This window comes from Triturus cristatus, chromosome 1_1 (assembly GCF_964204655.1).
Source record: "Triturus cristatus chromosome 1_1, aTriCri1.1, whole genome shotgun sequence".
Lineage (NCBI taxonomy): Eukaryota > Metazoa > Chordata > Amphibia > Caudata > Salamandridae > Triturus > Triturus cristatus.
In genome coordinates, this window is record NC_140579.1 from 85,928,055 (window position 1) to 85,945,697 (window position 17,643).

General features: G+C 46.1%; 1 protein-coding gene across 2 annotated transcripts in view; it reads left to right on the top strand.

Annotated features, from left to right (window-relative positions):
* Positions 1-17,643, top strand: part of LOC146869542 (amine oxidase [copper-containing] 3-like) — a 97,984-nt gene that overhangs the window by 37,950 nt on the left and 42,391 nt on the right. For both annotated transcript variants that reach the window (XM_085604300.1, XM_085604236.1), the window contains exon 2: positions 9,986-10,271. In XM_085604300.1, coding sequence (XP_085460426.1) covers positions 9,986-10,271 — 286 coding nt within the window. The remainder of the gene's footprint in view (positions 1-9,985; positions 10,272-17,643) is intronic.

Sequence of the window (17,643 nt, forward strand, 5' to 3'; positions counted from 1 at the left end):
CTGCCTAAGGTTGCACCGCTATTGTATGAATCCTCAGCCACTGTAGGCCTGTAACTCGGTAGCAGGCCTTTAACGACCAGTATAGCCCTTGGCAGCAGCCCTCCATGTATAGTACAGGCAGTGGCATGATAAATTAGTTTATATCTGACATATATTGTGCCAAGTGAGTGTTGTCTTTGAGTCTGACCATCTCTGAAGGAATTTGGGGAGAACATTATATTTGGGTCCACAAGAAAAGTGTGTGCGCTCTCTCGGGGCTGTTAGCCAGGCTGCGTATCTTTCCGTCCACCCCGTGACGCAGCCTCCTGGTCCTCAGCCTTCCAGGAGTTTTTCCTGTGCCTGGAATGGTCAGTCCAAGCCCTAATTACAACACATTACTTATTATTTATCAAAGTATCTAACTGTTAGTAGTGCTGCCCTAAGCCGACAGCACCTTGCATTATGAGCCTTGCACACAGGTACATATTATCATCTCACACCGTATGCAGAAAATGCACAATTATGTTATTTATTAATAGGTACTGACATACAACCTGGCTGTTTTCGTTTCTGATTGACAGTCTTTGGGGCAGATTAACAAGCCCCTTGCCACACATTTGCGCCGCAGTTGCGTCACTCCTGGGACGCAGCGGCGTCGTTAACAATGCGCCACATTGCGACATATTTACAACATGACGCATCTAGGAGATGCGTCACATTGTAAAGCCCTGCACTACATTATACCTGCATCAGGTGTAATGGCACGCAGAAAAGCCTCGTAAAAGTGAAGCAGTGAAATCTACAAGATTTCACTGAGTCACTTTTATGACGCCACTGCGTCGAAACCTGAAGCAGGCGTAAGGAGTGACGCAGCATGTTAGGAATAGGCCGCCCCGGAGCACTGCTAGAGTTGCGTCACGCTTGCGACACGACTTCAGCAATGCGCTGCCCTTACGATAAAAGATGCAACACGCATCTGTTTATCCTTACGCCACGGTGCGCCGCGTTGTAAATGCAACGCATTCCTGGTGGTGGAAGGGTATTTTTGTGTGTCGTATCTTTACTGGCGCATCCCTGCTAATATGCACAGATGCACCAGTCCTTGTAAATCTGCCCCTTTGTCCTTAGCTAGACCTTTGGCCGCCCATGGCAGACCCAGTGTTGTACTGGCAGATTACTGAGACAGCCGCAGGTACGAGTGGGGGCATGGGGGAGTCCGCCCCCCCTTTATACACCACTGCAAAAGGCCCCTGCCATCAATCAGTTCCACAGACAATGCAAAGGAAAACTTCACTAATTAACACCCTATACTTTACGACTTATAAATCAGTATGCCATTTATTTCCTTCTGGGAACAAATATTCTTGAATAGAATAGGATTCAAAGCAACTGTACTTATGTGCTCTCTTTACCCCACAAGTGGAGGAAAGTACAGCCTTAGGGACTCTTCAGAGGTTGGCAGGTGGCCTGACGTCCATCCACCATTGTGGCGGAGAGCATTACCTCCATTACCCTTGCATACTGTTGACCACAACATTTAAAGATCTCTCCTGGCTCTGCAGAGATCTCTGTGCCTTCAAAGGAGGCTTCTCTGAAGACACTGAAAGTTTGATGAGTGGCCACCTTGTCTCATGCGGCTATTCAGTAAAAAAAAAATTTTCCAAACCAAGCTCTCAAAGTGGGTCTTTGTTTTTGGGAAACAAAAGTCTGATGAGCCTGACACCCCGGGAATTTTCTCCCAGGTTGTGGGGGTCATTTTCTTTTCTTCAGTTTGGGAATGCTGGGCTTTCCCTGGTGGTCTTGAACAGAAAAATATACATTGGATTGTCTGCTGTAAATAGGGTGGATGGTCTGATGAACTTACATTGAAATCCCCAAGTCTGTTGGGCCGTCGATGTGAGGTTTCTGCTGGCGAAGCCAGCTGGTTCACCACCAGCAGAAGCATGGTGATCTGCCCAACTTTAAGTAGAGCAGACAGACTGTCTCTATTGCCAACATGGTACTCTGACCTAAGTCATCAGAACTCATCAATGATGGCAAATAGTCTCTCAGTGTCTTCATCACAGAGTTTGATATTTCAAAAGTAAACAATGTCCAAAGCCGAATATGTGATGTTACAGCGCATGCCATTACATCACAATTCTTCGGGGTAACACGCTAGTGGGTGGAGCAGTGTGCGACCAACTTGGTGATACATATTTAGTGGCTCTCTGAGCCCCGGAGTCGACGGGCTCATGGTTACGCACCTGCGTTCGCTACGAGAGGTACAGACCTGATATGATTTTAGCAGCCTACACAAGCAACCCTGCACTCTTCCTACTCCCTGCTGACGAGCGGCAACTACCGCGAAACACGTGTCCAGGGATGGCTAACGCTACTCTGACTTGCACGCACCACTGAGCATAGGCGTACCCGCCGACGCTGACTACAGGGACCACAATTCTTTGGGGTAACACGCTAGTGGGTGGAGCAGTGTGCGACCAACTTGGTGATACATATTTAGTGGCTCTCTAAGCCCCGGAGTCGACGGGCTCATGGTTACGCACCTGCGTTCGCTAGGAGAGGTACAGACCTGATATGATTTTAGCAGCCTACACAAGCAACCCTGCACTCTTCCTACTCCCTGCTGACGAGCGGAAACTACCGCAAAACACGTGTCCAGGGATGGCTAACGCTACTCTGACTTGCACGCACCACTGAGCATAGGAGTACCCGCCGACGCTGACTACAGGGACCACAATTCTTCGGGGTAACACGCTAGTGGGTGGAGCAGTGTGCGACCAACTTGGTGATAAATGTGATGTTACAGCGCATGCCATTACATCGCATGCCGTTGCAACGCCAACATTTACCCCGACTTTCTGTCGGGGGTGCGCTGGAAGTTGGAATAGATTCATTTTCTATTCCAACTCCAGTGTGTGCAACAGTAGGGAAGGTGGTGTTAAATCCAAACTTTCTACCCACTGCTGCACACCTTTTGCGTTGCTACGGCATGCGGTGTAATGGCATGCGTTGTAACCGTTGCGTAGTAAAGGCTGTTTCCCTCCAAAGCCTGATCTTCTACCAATGTCTAGTCTAGGCAAACACCTCTCTCTTCTACCTTCCCTGTTTGACCTCTACCAACCAAGGACCTGATTTGGAGTTTGGCAGACAAAATGTACTCTGCCAGGGTGATGAAGGAAAGGACCCGTCGCCCCGAGGGAGTACCTGCCAGACAAGTTTTGAGATGTCCGCCGGCCCAGCAGACATCGCGTGCACTTACAGGAACTGTTGTGACAGCAGTTCCTGTAAATGCATCGAAAGTTTGACCCATGGCTCCGTCAATGTGACGGAGTTGTACGTCAAAATGTCGAATTTTTTCATTTTCAAAAAGAAGTTTTGTTAGCAGAATTTTCATTTTGAAAACTAAAAGAAACAATGCCCCCTCACCATGGGAGATTTCTCCCATGGCATGGGGGTCGTTCTGTAGTTTTCACTGCTCGGACAATAAAAACTTGCCATGTGTTCACCCATTCCAAATAGGGTGGGGAACACACGGCCAAACCTTACTCCATCTGTCTGTCAGATGTCTATGTAGGCAATGGAGACAGAGTATTCTCCATTGTCTACATAATCAAGTTACTCCTGACCGGCAGCGGTCCATGCAGGTAACAGTGGTGGGGCTGTGTAAGGGGCGATTTCAAGGGACGATGGCGAGAAAAAAATAATTATTTATTTAATTTTCTCTCTGCAGCATCCCTCAAAATCCCCCCTTCACACCACTGCTGTTACCTGCATGGACCGCGGCTGCTCCTGACCCTGAATGATTTGTGCAGAACTTGGCATTGGTGGAGAGGGTACTCAGTCACATTGGGATGGAGCATCCTCTCTGCCAAAGTCTAAGTCAGGATCTAAGTCTTCATTTCTTCATTCCGTGAGGCCTTTTCCTTGGCTCCTAGGGCAATGAGTAGATACAGGCAGTATGTTGTGTGTGTGTACAATGTTGTTTACCATCAGTGCCATCGAGCCAACAATACTGCTGTGGAACAGTTGTATTACTGATTGCTACCCTTTTCATGATTGCCTCTTTTGAGGTAGCAAATTCGAGCAATAAAGGCATATTCTAGGAAGGGGTAGGGGCTAGAAAATCAACGACAGCAAGGCTGTCTGGCTCCCGCTATCCCCTTTCCCTGATCCCACACATCTCCCACTTAAGCTCTCCCTCCTCCTACATAACAACAGCCACTCACTTTAGATTCCCAGCACACTGAGAGACTGGGGCTAAATAGCACCCCTTCTCCACATGCTTTTCTCTCCAGTGACTGCACCCATCCAACCACCTATTCTCACCTATTCCCCAGATCCTCCTCCTAACCTCCCTACTCTCACCCTACTTACTATTCTTCATTTCTGTTTCCATCTTTCACCCCACCCTGTCACTACTGGCACAGGGAAACTGCCTCCTCCCTCTCACAACCTCCTGAACCCCATTGCTTCTTTACAAAGCCTTTTGGAGGGTGACTGCCAACATTCCTGAACCCTTGTCAAGGCCCCTTTCCTGGTGTCCCTACAACCCCTACCCTTTCCCTGCCCCTCATCCAAAGCACTTCTGTCCTGCAACCTCACCAGTGTAACATGAACAAGAATCAGATGAACATCTTGGACCTTGCATGTCCCTTTTTAAAAGAAATATAACTAAAAACAGATACTATACACGATGCATCTTAAAGGTAACTATATATAGGTAAGTTTAGATTTACTATCGACATACATATATTGTGAAGAACAGTATACATATATACACACACATGTGTGTGTGTGTAGATTCAAGTGTAGCAAACTTAAGGGGCCGCGCGAAGATTGCCATGGTGGACCAGAGGATCCAGTGAATGCCATAAATAAAACCCTTAAATGTATTGTTTCAATCACAGAGGGTGACCCTTTATGACCCCCAATCCATCCAATGTGTCAGAGTACCTCCACCCGGCCCCCTTGCGCCATTATTATCTTATTTGTTGAGTACATGGGGACTGAGTCCCCGAGTCCAAAGATGGCGGCCGCAACTTGAACTTAAAGTTGCGGCCAGCCAATCCATGGTTTGGCTTGCAGATTTGCAGATCCACCACATAAAATATCTATAGGTTTTTTAACCTACATTGCTCAGAAACTACTGAATGGATTAACACCAAATCACAAAATGCTCATTTTCTGGACCTAGATCTAACTTTCCACCAAATTTGGTGTAAATCCGTTCAGAGGGTTTGGCTGTATTTGTGTCTACATTTCCAAACGGAAAATGTGTTTTGGGACTCCTCCTTTTTTTAAGCCCCCGCTTGTTGAAACTTTTCAGTTTGGAGCTGAGGTGAAAGAACATTTTTATTGGAAGGTTTTGTGAAGATTCCTCAAATGCCACCAACGTTAATCGGAAAACAGAAATGCTGTTCCTATCGAAATACAATCCTAACTAACAATATTATGGATTTTAGTCGATATTCTGGACACAATATTTTGGCACTACCATATATAAAACTCAATATGTTGAGGGATGGCTAAGACCAGCTGTAGCCCCATTCATTCATGTAATTAAAAGCCATAATGATGAGCCAGGCAACCTGTGGTCACACGTTTGTGCTCTTCAAAGTTGTCTTGTGTTTCGTCATCCTAGTTTATATACATATTTCTGGTGATAAAATGGACAGTTCCAGTAACCTACAAGTGTTTGGAAAAACAAAACTTGAACTGGAAAGACGTCAATTGGTTGTGTCACTGGAGGACAATTCCAAAGGTCAGCCTATTGGCCACATCTTAAAATGGAAAACATGTATTGAAAGAAGAATCAACTTGCCTGTTAACGTTGGTGGCATTTGAGGAATCTTCACAAAACTTTCCAATAAAAATGTTCTTTCACCTCAGCTCCAAACTGAAAAGTGCAAAGTGGCGGTCAAACCTTGGAAGGCTGTATTGCAGAGATACTCATTGATAATAAGGATCAGCCTTTTTGTGGATCCCTCTTCAAATGTAGTTCAGAAACATTACCTTATTGTTGCATATAATAGCATCACAATCATTATTACTCAAAAAACAGAAATCCTATAGCAGCATTTCAGTTAACAGCTGATAAATAAAGGTGACTCCCTTGCCTATTAATAAAAAGAACATCATTCTTCTTCTCTGGTAAACTGGAATTTTAAAGCAGCATATGGGGTCATTTCTTGAGATTTGTATCATACGGTTCCTATAACATATTGGGCGCCATGTTATACGGTTCCTACAAATTAAAAAGGACTGTGTATCTGGACAACATAAACCTCAGAATATGGGAACTCAGTGCGAACATATCATCAGAAAATGTTAGTCCAATTCCTAGCTAGCTCACAGTGCCCCATCTGAACCCCTAACCTTACCAGGGTACCCAATGGTGTCAGCAACCTCACACATCGTAGCAACAGATCTACCCTTTCGTTATTACGTTTGCATGTCTAGGGTAAACACAAGAAAGATATGAATATGGATTACATTTATTGAAACAATAGTATTCTTGTATAGAAAGAGTGAGCTGCAAATATTAGGCAGAAGAAACAAAGCAATGTAACCAGAATTACAAGAATGGTGAAAAAGATAAATAGTTCAACCATTATAACATCACTAGATGATTATACTCCCATCTAATACTACCTACACTATTGAGAGCATAGTGGGAGTACCCTCTGCCAGATACATTGGGATAGTCTTACCCTTCCCCCCATACCTGAGTATGTTGTGTCAGGAATCAGGTCTGATGTAGAGCAGGCTATCGTCCTTTACAGGATGAAGGTTAGAGCCAGCTGGGCTGCATCTCAGTCATAGTGGACCGGATTCCAGGACAATTCCAGCAGAAGTGTTCCTCTGCTTAATGGATTGCGGAGGCTGTTAATACAATAAAAGCACTGTTCCAATCGCACTGTGTCAAAGGTGCAGAGCTGATGTGATGGTTTGTCTGGAGCCTTAGAGCTGTCTCCAACTGGGCAACCAAATACAACCATATTGTGTTCTATGTGCCTAGCTTGGACAGAGTGTATGAGCAACACCATGATAATGCTTACTAAGAAATGCATGTAGAATGTAGAATGCATGTTAAATAGCTTCTTAGTGCATTATCGTTTAAGTGTAAAACATTTAAAAAGTCACCATTCGAAAAAGATGTCAAGCTACAATGTGTAACTAAAATGGAGACTCAGAGCGAGCCTTGTTCTACTTTATATCAGTGTCCAGCTCTTGTTCACTTTAATGCATTTCATCTAGGTGGCTGTTTGTTTGTAGGACTTTTCACGCATGTTTTGTTACATTTGCATTGCTAAAGTACTGCTATTTGTGGTAGTTTTGATTCCCTTTTGTTACTCCTCTTTGTTTTATGCCCAGTTTCTGCCTCCACTGTAATTGCTGTGTAGCTCAATAGCAAAACACATATCTTATAATCCATATCAATCAATTTGAGTGATTTCAGAGCTAAAGCTGTTTGGCCTTGTAGGGCTATTTATACATTGGAGCGATTTACTTTTTTGTCTTTATTTTAGTGTTATTGTTTTATTTTGCTTGATAAAAATTCAAAACTGTGTGCCTGGTTTCATCTTGGTTGACTTCTCGATGGCTTTTCGTATTGTATTCCACCTTACCTTTCTATAGATAAACTTCCAATAGCAGGGGCTAATAGTGGGCTGACTCTCATCATAACTTGTAAAGAGATATCAAACAATCAGCCTCCCTCCATCCGTTCTTCTCTTCCATACGGACAACGGTATCCCCCAAGACTCTGCTATCTCTTCCCATCTCTTCAACACTTACCAGAGCCCTCTCCCAAACATCATCAAATCCTTCAAACTCTCCTGCTACAGGGATGCTCATGAAGTCCAGGTCCAGACTCCTGGCCATGGACCAGTGCTTGCTATCATTGGACCAATGGCTGTCAGGCAGTGAGCAATCCAGTGGATGCAAACCAATGGGTGTGCTAGCACCTGCACCATCTGAGGCCGAGACAATGCACCATGTTTTGTTATATTATTTGCACGCTAGCATGTTTATAGTGTTGGGCCTTTTATTCAATGTTATCCTAAGGAGCTGCTCTCAGGTCTTCTTGAGGGACTTAAGACCTCTGGGTTTTACTACAATGTTTACTGAGAAAATATCTATCAGTGGAGGTAGGAACAATTCAGCAACCTTGCCATGATATGTCTTTTCGCTCTGTAATTGGTGTCTTCCTCTGGATACAACCCTGGGCAACTCAGTGAGCTGAACCCCAGTTGCTGACCTTCGATTTCTGGCCCCTAAACAAACCCATTCAAACTATTAGTACTCAACAAAGCAAAATCAGTGGTAGTGTTCAGCGTACCAAAGGAGGAGGCGGCTGGTAACTGGGCCTCATCGGTGAGGTGTATCTTGAGTCCTATCTCACATGGAACTCAGACCCATGGCTGGGTATACCTATCCTACCAGACATCCTAGCGTTTTGAGTTCTAAGGCACAGCGGGCCAAGACTCATTTGCATAAGGTTGGTGCCTGTTTGTAATGGCACAGCAGAGCTGAAAAAACAATGGTTATAAATGCAGTCCAGAGAAATTTCTGGCAGCTGAGATCATCTGAAGCATTTCCCCCATCATTCTGTGCTGAGTCTTCCCAAGTAGGGGGGCTGTGCCCAGATGTCTGTCCCAAAGTCTTCCAACCATCACTTTTTGTAAGGTTTAACCCCTTCGCTGCGGCGGGAATTCCGCCGCAGCGCTGGGAGGTGCGGGGGGGCAGCGTGGTGGCTCTGTGCTCATGACGGAGCCACTCCGTCATGAGCCACGGTTGAGCTGTGCTCATGACGGAGCGGTTCCGTCATGACTCCGCCCGGTTGCGTTGTCCCCCCGCACAGGCGGGGAAACAGCGCCGCGTAGGCGGAGCGGCCGCACACGGCAACCGTGGCTCATGACGGAGCGGTTCCGTCATGAGCGGGGAAGGGGTTAAGAGAGTTTGCGCCCAGCTCGAAGGTATATTTCAGAGATTTTTCTGGACCAGGAGAGTTAAATTTGCTATTCTCCAACAAAAACAAATCCTTTGTAAATGGCATTAGAAGGGCTGTGCTACACTGGCCGGCTTCTTCTACGCTGTTTCCATTGGTGTATGGTCCACTGAGCAGAAGTGCCTAAGGGTGGAGCCAGCAGCAGCTCCATCATCGGGAACGCCGCATTGCCAAGCTCTAGATGAGGTGGGGATATGAAGAGGAAGGCAGACCCCCTTCTTTAATTAAGGCTCCTAGTTCACCGAGAGATGTCTGCATGAATGGGTGAGTCAGTGCTTAATTTGAGCCAGCGGTTTCAGGTGAGAGCCAGGGGCACTCATTTCTGGGGACCGGCACTTATCTTTCCACAACAGAGTTTCGTCCAGAAAAACACAAAAGGGGGAAAGAGGGAGGAAGAGAAAACCTAGAAAAGAATGACAAATGGAGAATGCAGGGATCAACAACAAGCAAGAGTTAGAGAAGGAGATAGGAAGGGTCTGGTGAGGATTAAAGATGCGTAAGATGGAAGCAACAGAATGCATCCTTGGTATTCGGCATGCTGGCATTCAAAAGCGCAGGCCGCGGGCTTCTTTGCAAAACCTTGGGACCCAGCGCTTATTCTTTTACACATTGAGCACTGGTGTGAGTGTATATCAAGGTGGATATCATTGTATGTCCATGGGTTTGGTCATGCATGTTCACATCATTTCGCACAAACGTGTGTTGATAAGTCCATCATCCCCTTTGGTGTCGATAAGTTTCCGCCTGCATGTAAGCGTCTTTAGTAGTCAACATGAGTCATTATGGCCGATTTAATGAGATATTGACGTTGACCTCAAGGTAGGCTCAAAATATCTACATGATGGACTGTTCTAAAATTCTGGAAAGCAAACAAGAAGTCAGATGGTGAATCAGGATTTGTAACTTTGTGTCACAAGACAGAACATCTCCTCTTCTCTAGGCTTGGCAGCAAGAGTGGAGCCTCAAATTGCATCTTTTGTTCTTGTTTTCCAGGAACCTCTAACTCTTTTTTGACACAAGACATGAAGTTCGAGCCTTTCAACATCCCTTGGCAACCAGAAGTGCAGATTCAAAGGCCAAAGATTGTCCGACAAGTGGTGGAAACGGAAAACCAGGCTGCCTATCGTCTGAATGACAAAATGCCCCGCTACGTCCACTTCGCCAGCAACCAGACCAACAAGTGGGGTCACCCGCGCTCCTACCGGATCCAGATTGTCAGCTTCGCCGGGGAGTACCTGCCGGAAACGAGTCCGGTAGAGAATTCAATGAACTGGGCAAGGTAGGTGTCTGCATTCGCCTATGGGCTGTATGATGCTATATCGACGTCACCAATATCAGCCTGCAAAAATATCCCACTGCCACATCGCCTATCTGTGCATGGTTGAGTTAGGCATACATCTACTACTACTTACCTCTTGATGTAGTGGTTAGGTCGGTGTTGTGGATGCAATATTTATGCCAAGCAATGTAACGCATGTGGTAAAAGAGGAGAGGGCCCGTTTTTGTGGTCATTCATTCATCTATGCAAGAATAGCTCTCTTGCCGATTTGCAGTCACCATAGACCGCTTTTATGTGAAAGGAGAGGTGACATGTTGTCTAAAGAGAAGTAATCCAGCGCCAGGACACCTTCGGGTAATCGTGTGCTTTAGAAATCGCCTTAACATTAACATTAACATGTTGGTGTGAGGTCCCTTACCTTTCTGCTTTTTTTTTGTTGCAGTTTTATGTAGCGCAAACTCGCCCCAAGTGTATGAAAGCGCTTTACATGAGCGCCAGTTGCATTACAGACTGACCCATTGTTTAGATCCGCTGCGTTCCGAGACAGGAACAGTTCACAGACTCTAGATGTCATGGGCACAATTAAATGTTTGGGTCGTACCAATGCCCTGAGAAGGTCTGCATTCGCCACTCTCAGTGGCAGCTTTGTATCTCCTGCAGCCCTCTCCAGATTGTACTGTCGGTCTTCAAATACCATTTTGGGGGTTCAGGACATAGATCGGTTGTAGGAAAAAGGGGGTGGTGATGGACAGAGTTTCTGAATGATGCAGAATACTCTTACCAAGTCAAGAGATCATGGTTTTAATCCATCACCGTTTTTTAGCTCACTGCACCATCCCAGCTCAGAACCTGGCTACATGCAAATTAGTCTGTACCTGTCCCAGTGCATGATGGAAACAGGGCAAACCAAACTACCAAGCCAATTCTTATACTGGGAAGGAAACAAGCTTCCGGTGTGGGAGGGTATGCTCAGACGTGAGTCCCTTGCTCATTGCACCATCAGGATTCAGGCAAGCCGGGCCGACGAAGGCTGTGATGCCAGAAACCGGTCCCCGGAAGCTTGTTTCCTTCCCAGTATAAGAATTGGCTTGGTAGTTTGGTTTGCCCTGTTCCCATCATGCACTGGGACAGGTACAGACTAATTTGCATGTAGCCAGGTTCTGAGCTGGGATGGTGCAGTGAGCTAAAAAACGGTGATGGATTAAAACCATGATCTCTTGACTTGGTAAGAGTATTCTGCATCATTCAGAAACTCTGTCCATCACCACCCCCTTTTTCCCAAATCGATTTTATCCACACTCAGTGTGGGAGGGTATGCTCAGACGTGAGTCCCTTGCTCATTGCACCATCAGGATTCAGGCAAGCCGGGCCGACGAAGGCTGTGATGCCAGAAACCGGTCCCCGGAAGCTTGTTTCCTTCCCAGTATAAGAATTGGCTTGGTAGTTTGGTTTGCCCTGTTCCCATCATGCACTGGGACAGGTACAGACTAATTTGCATGTAGCCAGGTTCTGAGCTGGGATGGTGCAGTGAGCTAAAAAACGGTGATGGATTAAAACCATGATCTCTTGACTTGGTAAGAGTATTCTGCATCATTCAGAAACTCTGTCCATCACCACCCCCTTTTTCCCAAATCGATTTTATCCACACTCAGTGTGGGAGGGTATGCTCAGACGTGAGTCCCTTGCTCATTGCACCATCAGGATTCAGGCAAGCCGGGCCGACGAAGGCTGTGATGCCAGAAACCGGTCCCCGGAAGCTTGTTTCCTTTCCAGTATAAGAATTGGCTTGGTAGTTTGGTTTGCCCTGTTCCCATCATGCACTGGGACAGGTACAGACTAATTTGCATGTAGCCAGGTTCTGAGCTGGGATGGTGCAGTGAGCTAAAAAACGGTGATGGATTAAAACCATGATCTCTTGACTTGGTAAGAGTATTCTGCATCATTCAGAAACTCTGTCCATCACCACCCCCTTTTTACCCAAATCCATAGATCGGTTGTAGACAGGCATGTTTTGCTGCTGGAAGTAGGGGTGCAGGGGTACTGTGCATTCAAAGACAGATCACATGTCAGTCTAGTCTTCTGACAAATTGCTGCTTATTCTTTTAACATAGAGACTTGTGTTTACTTTTCTTTCTCTTCCTGCAAAGTGTGATGGTTTTGTCAAGTGAACTATGTGACAAGCTTGCTAGAGTGAAAGGAAAGGCTGTAGGGTGTTGTTTTTTCTAACACACAATACAATTTAAATACCTATCAATGAACTGCGCACATTTTTCAAAATAAATAAACAAGTAAACACAAATGAATCACTTTTTTCTAATTCTGAGGTGTGATGAAACAAAGATTTTAATTGCATCGAAACCAATCAAAACACTTTACTCTCTGACGTGCAAATGACGAATGTTCACTGAAGTCCAATTTCAACACATCGCTGTGAGTGTGCTTTATAGTTTTATCAGTTAAACTGCGCTGATGTGCACTTTTGGTGGGTATTTCACTTGGAAATGCACTATCCCTCATTGCCAGTGTGCTACCACACCATGCTTTAGTAATACACACCCGACACTGTGCTCCTAAATGCATGGGTAAAAGGCGCCTTCAAGGGATTTATTTGGAATGCTCTGTTCTATTGCTTTTGATATATATTTTTAACTGCAAGAATTATTGATAAATTCGCCAGAGAGATATTATTCACTACTGTACTACTGATACTAATCCGGCTGCATACTGCCGAATTTTCGCTGCGCTACAAAACTTAACAGGATAAACTTCTTCAATTGAGAAGTTGCTGGGGACTGGAAATGTAATTACACCGTCCTAAAAAGACCAGAGTTCACTTACCTGTATCTTTTGACGACTATTCACCTTAAACAAAGTAGAGCTACAGAACGACGATCGATTTGACATATACGTATCAATTGTATTCTATAATTCTTGAATCTTTGGAAACACCATTCAGGGGTCAACTGTTAAATTTATGATAGTCCTGAAGATGGCCTCATCGACAAATACATAGAGACTGAAACGTCGACATTCACACTCTCTTCTGGAAAATAATGTACAATGAGAGGAAGTGTTTACAATAGTGACATTGAAGGATTATACAATTGTATTTATTTTCCTCTTGTTACATTGTTTGTATAACTGTGTAGTACCCTTGATAAATTTCAAAAGATAAAACCTTTTTCTATATATACCCGTGTTTTGAATATTTATTGTTTTGTGATTGGTTCATTGGTTCTTATGTCCTCACAAGAAACAAAAATATTTCTTAGTTAAAATACATTTGAATAATATCTCTCTGGAGAGTTTATCAATAATTCTTGCAGTTAAAAATATATATCAAAAGCAATAGAACAGAGTATTCCAGATAAATCCCTTGAAGGCGCCCTTTACCCGTTCATTTGATTTGCCCAAGCCCTCAAGGGTAGATTGGGTTTCCCATTATATTCAATTGCTCCTAAATGCAGCACCTGATACATACTACACCCTTATCATTCTCCTAATGAATGGGCGTTGCTCGCTGGTGACACGTGGTCTTTGTATGAGGTTGGGTTTTTCAGAAGCCTTGTGCATTCAGCGTTGTAACATTGATGGCAGCCCCACTGGACAAAGTCAAAAGAAGTCTAAACTAGCTGGGGATAAGTTTACAAGGGAAGAAGTTTGATTCACTAGAACTTTTCAGCCTTATGGGGTAATGGTAGGTTTAGGACAGAGCACTAGTTGACTGTTCGACGCGTGAGTGATGAAGGTCTTGTTGCAGGGCAGGCTTTGCAAGAACTTGTGGAAGGTACAGATTGTCCTGAGCTGTAGTACTTCCTAGCATGGGCTTCCCTGGCAGGTCCTACCGCCAAAAGTCAAAGGTTTATGGGGCATACCGCCCAATGACAGCAACATACAGGTGGCACCTGTAGGGACATTATGATTTAAAAGCACTCAGTATTTTGTTGTGTGTTCTTAAATATCTATCCCAGGGATAATATGAAGAGTTTAATAGAAATGTGCATGTTAAAGCAGAGCTGGGCTTTAGTGCTCATCACATCTGGTTAGAAAGGTCTACGGGTTGTGCAACTCAGAGGCAGGCAGGAAGAAGTTTTTGCAGGACACAAACAGCATGAACACCTCTTAAACCACTAAAAAACACATCCTCCAGGCGAAGAGGATTCACTGCAGCTCCAGGACCCGGTACCATCCAACTCCACCTGGTATCATCTGACACCCCCAGTACCATCTGACACTGCCTGGTATCATCTCATACCACTCAGTACAATCTCACACCACCAAGTACCATCTGACACTACGCAGTACCATCTGACACCACCCGGTACCATCTGAGACCACCCAGTACCATCTGACACCACCCAGTACCATATGACACCTCCTGGTACCATCTGACACCACCAAGTACCATCTGACACCAACCGGTACCATCTTACACCACCCAGTACCATCTGACACCACCAAGTACTATCTGACACCTCCTGGTACCATCTGACAGCACCCAGTACCATCTGACACCAACCGGTACCATCTTACACCACCCGGTACCATCTGACACCACCCGGTACCATCTGACACCACCCAGTACCATCTCACGCCACCCAGTACCATCTGACACCTTCTGGTACCATCTGACACCAGCCAGTGTCATCTGACACCCCCAGTACCATCTGACACTGCCTGGTATCATCTCATACCACTCAGTACCATCTGACACCACCGAGTACCATCTGACACTACGCGGTACCATCTGACACCACCCAGTACCATCTGACACCACCCAGTACCATCTGACACCACCAAGTACAATCTGACACCTCCTGGTACCATCTGACACCACCCAGTGCCATCTGACACCACCCGGTACCATCTGACACCACCCAGTACCATCTGACACCTCCTGGTACCATCTGACACCACTCGGTACCATCTGACACCACCCAGTACCATCTGACACCTCCTGGTACCATCTGACACCACCCAGTACCATCTGGTGGAATTACCATGTTAGCATCCTCGTTATTAATAAGCAGGGCAGATTTATTCCAAGATTTATACATTTTACAACATAACTGTGGGGCCCTGAAAAAGAACGGGGCTGGGGAGTAATACCACTGTTGCCCCCCCCCCCCCCCCCTTGCCGATGGCCCCCGTTCACCTTCGCTCTTCTGAGCACCCTGTTAAGAGTGCTTGTGAAATTAGGAGGAAACAGTGTATTGTGAAGGAAAATGGAACAGACCTTCCAAGGAACTTTAAGGCAATTTTGTAGAGGGTGTGGGGATCTAGATGTTTTGAGCTGTCAGTGATGAAAACTGATTAGTTTTTAAGGGATTCAGATGTGCTCAAGGGAGATTTGAAATACATCAGTGGCAATGTTGAAAGCACATCGGGCCAGGATCATCAAACATAATAGAATAAAAATGCATCTTTAGAGGACGTTTGGGACGGTCCCTCGAGGAAGTAACCTCAAAGTGTTATGTTCTTAAAAGGCAGTTCTAGCCACAATCAAACAGTCATCATACTAACAATCAGGAAACAGGGCAAATACTTCACAAGTAGAAGCAACCGCTCTCTGTTGTTACTATTCTCAGAGGGTGAGTTCTGGTACATTAAACACTTGCTGGATTTTAAGGGTTGTGTTTTGTGTACTTTCAATTTTACCTGGGCTGTTTGCAATATATAGTTTGTCCAGCCGAGCAAGGCTAGCCTCGAGCCTGGCTCGATTATAATGCCTGCCTCTTGCATCCCGTCACCATGGAGACTGGCATGTGGAAAACAGAAGCAGGCGTTGACCTTTTCCCTTCCTACTGCCGTGTTTTTTAAAATAAAAAACTGCTACGCACAGGACGAATGAAATGATTAATGAACACAAACATAAAGACCAGAAGGATGGTTTTTATTTTGATTTTTTTTCCTGAAGTTTAAACACTCCAAGAGTAATACTATTTTCTATGTGGAGGATTAAAAAATAGAGAAACATGTTTTAAATGCACTTTTACAAAATATATCCGAGTGTGTAAATGTACACCTTCTGCATTTACGCATGCATAAACATTAATGCATGGGAGTATTCCTGAAAAGCACTTTCCAACTCTCCCAGGAGTACTCCTGGAATCCACTGTTAATTAGGAAACAAAAAACTACTCAAAAGTAGGCAGGATAATTAATGATATCTTTCTGAGAATGTCCCAGTAATCTTTTATTTACGAAAGCTCTTCTAACCCTGTGAATTTAACTCTTCAAAAAACTAACAATTCACTGGAAAGGAGACAAAAAATCCACAAAGGACGAATTTGTTTGTTTAAAAGCAATCAGCAATGTACTCTGCGATGTTTACTTTGGTGGGCTCCATTAAACTGTAAAACAACGTTCTCATGTGGTCTCCGCTTAAGTATGTGGTTTATTTATTTATTTGTTTTAATTAGAGGAAGCTTTGAGTTAAGTGAAAATGCGGCCCCCGGGGGAAGAAAGGTCAGCGGACTAGTCTTCCCCCGGGGATTTCGCGCAAGGGAGGGACAGGGTATGGAAGGGGTGGGATAAGGGGTGGGGTCGTTAGGAGGATAAAGGGGGCTGGAAGAGGAAGTCCTTCCTCTTCCTTTCCCCAGCGCCTCAGGGTGGGTTAGTTAGGTTGTTTGGAAGAGTTTCGGGATCTGCGTTGGTTTTTCTGTCGGGGCCTGCAGGCGGCGGAGCGGCGGACACGAGGCGGCCCAGTCTGGCGACGGGTGGCGGCCTGGGAGCGGTGCACGCATCGGCGGAGGCGGGTATCTTGGCGGCGCGGAGGCGGTTGATCGGCGATGGAGGTAGGCGAGGGGCAGAGGCCAGATAACGCTGCGGTGCGCGCAGCGCTGCAGCTCCTCGGCCGCGCGGGGACAGCGGATCTCCTGCGGCTGGGGGTTTTAGACCAGGCATGGGTGGGGATGACCCGGACACCGCGCTCGGCTTCCGCGGGGGTGGCGGCGGCAGTGGCAGCATGTATGGAGGAACCGCCTCCAAAAAAGCACGCGGTGACCGCGCGGGGGGGGGCCAGGAGAGGGGGACACGGGGGAAGCGTGGGGGTCGGCGTATGAGCCCCCCTGCGCTGGGGGCCACAGGAGTTTGCGGGGTGGGGGGGAGGGGGGTCAGGGGGGGTGGAGGGCCAGGTGATTCTGGTGCAGGAGGTCCCACGGGGGCGATCATGGGAGGGGTGCGGGCGGAGCGGGGGGGACGTGGCGCTTGGGCGGGGGAGGGGCGGGGGCCTGGTTGAGTACAGTGAGGACAGCGACCCGGGGGAGGAGAGTGAGGAGCCGGTGGGGGAGGATTTTGCGCTGTATCTCTCTGGTAGTGAGTCGGCAGGGGGGAGGGGGGTGGGTGGGGGGAATTGCCCCCGGAGTCCAGG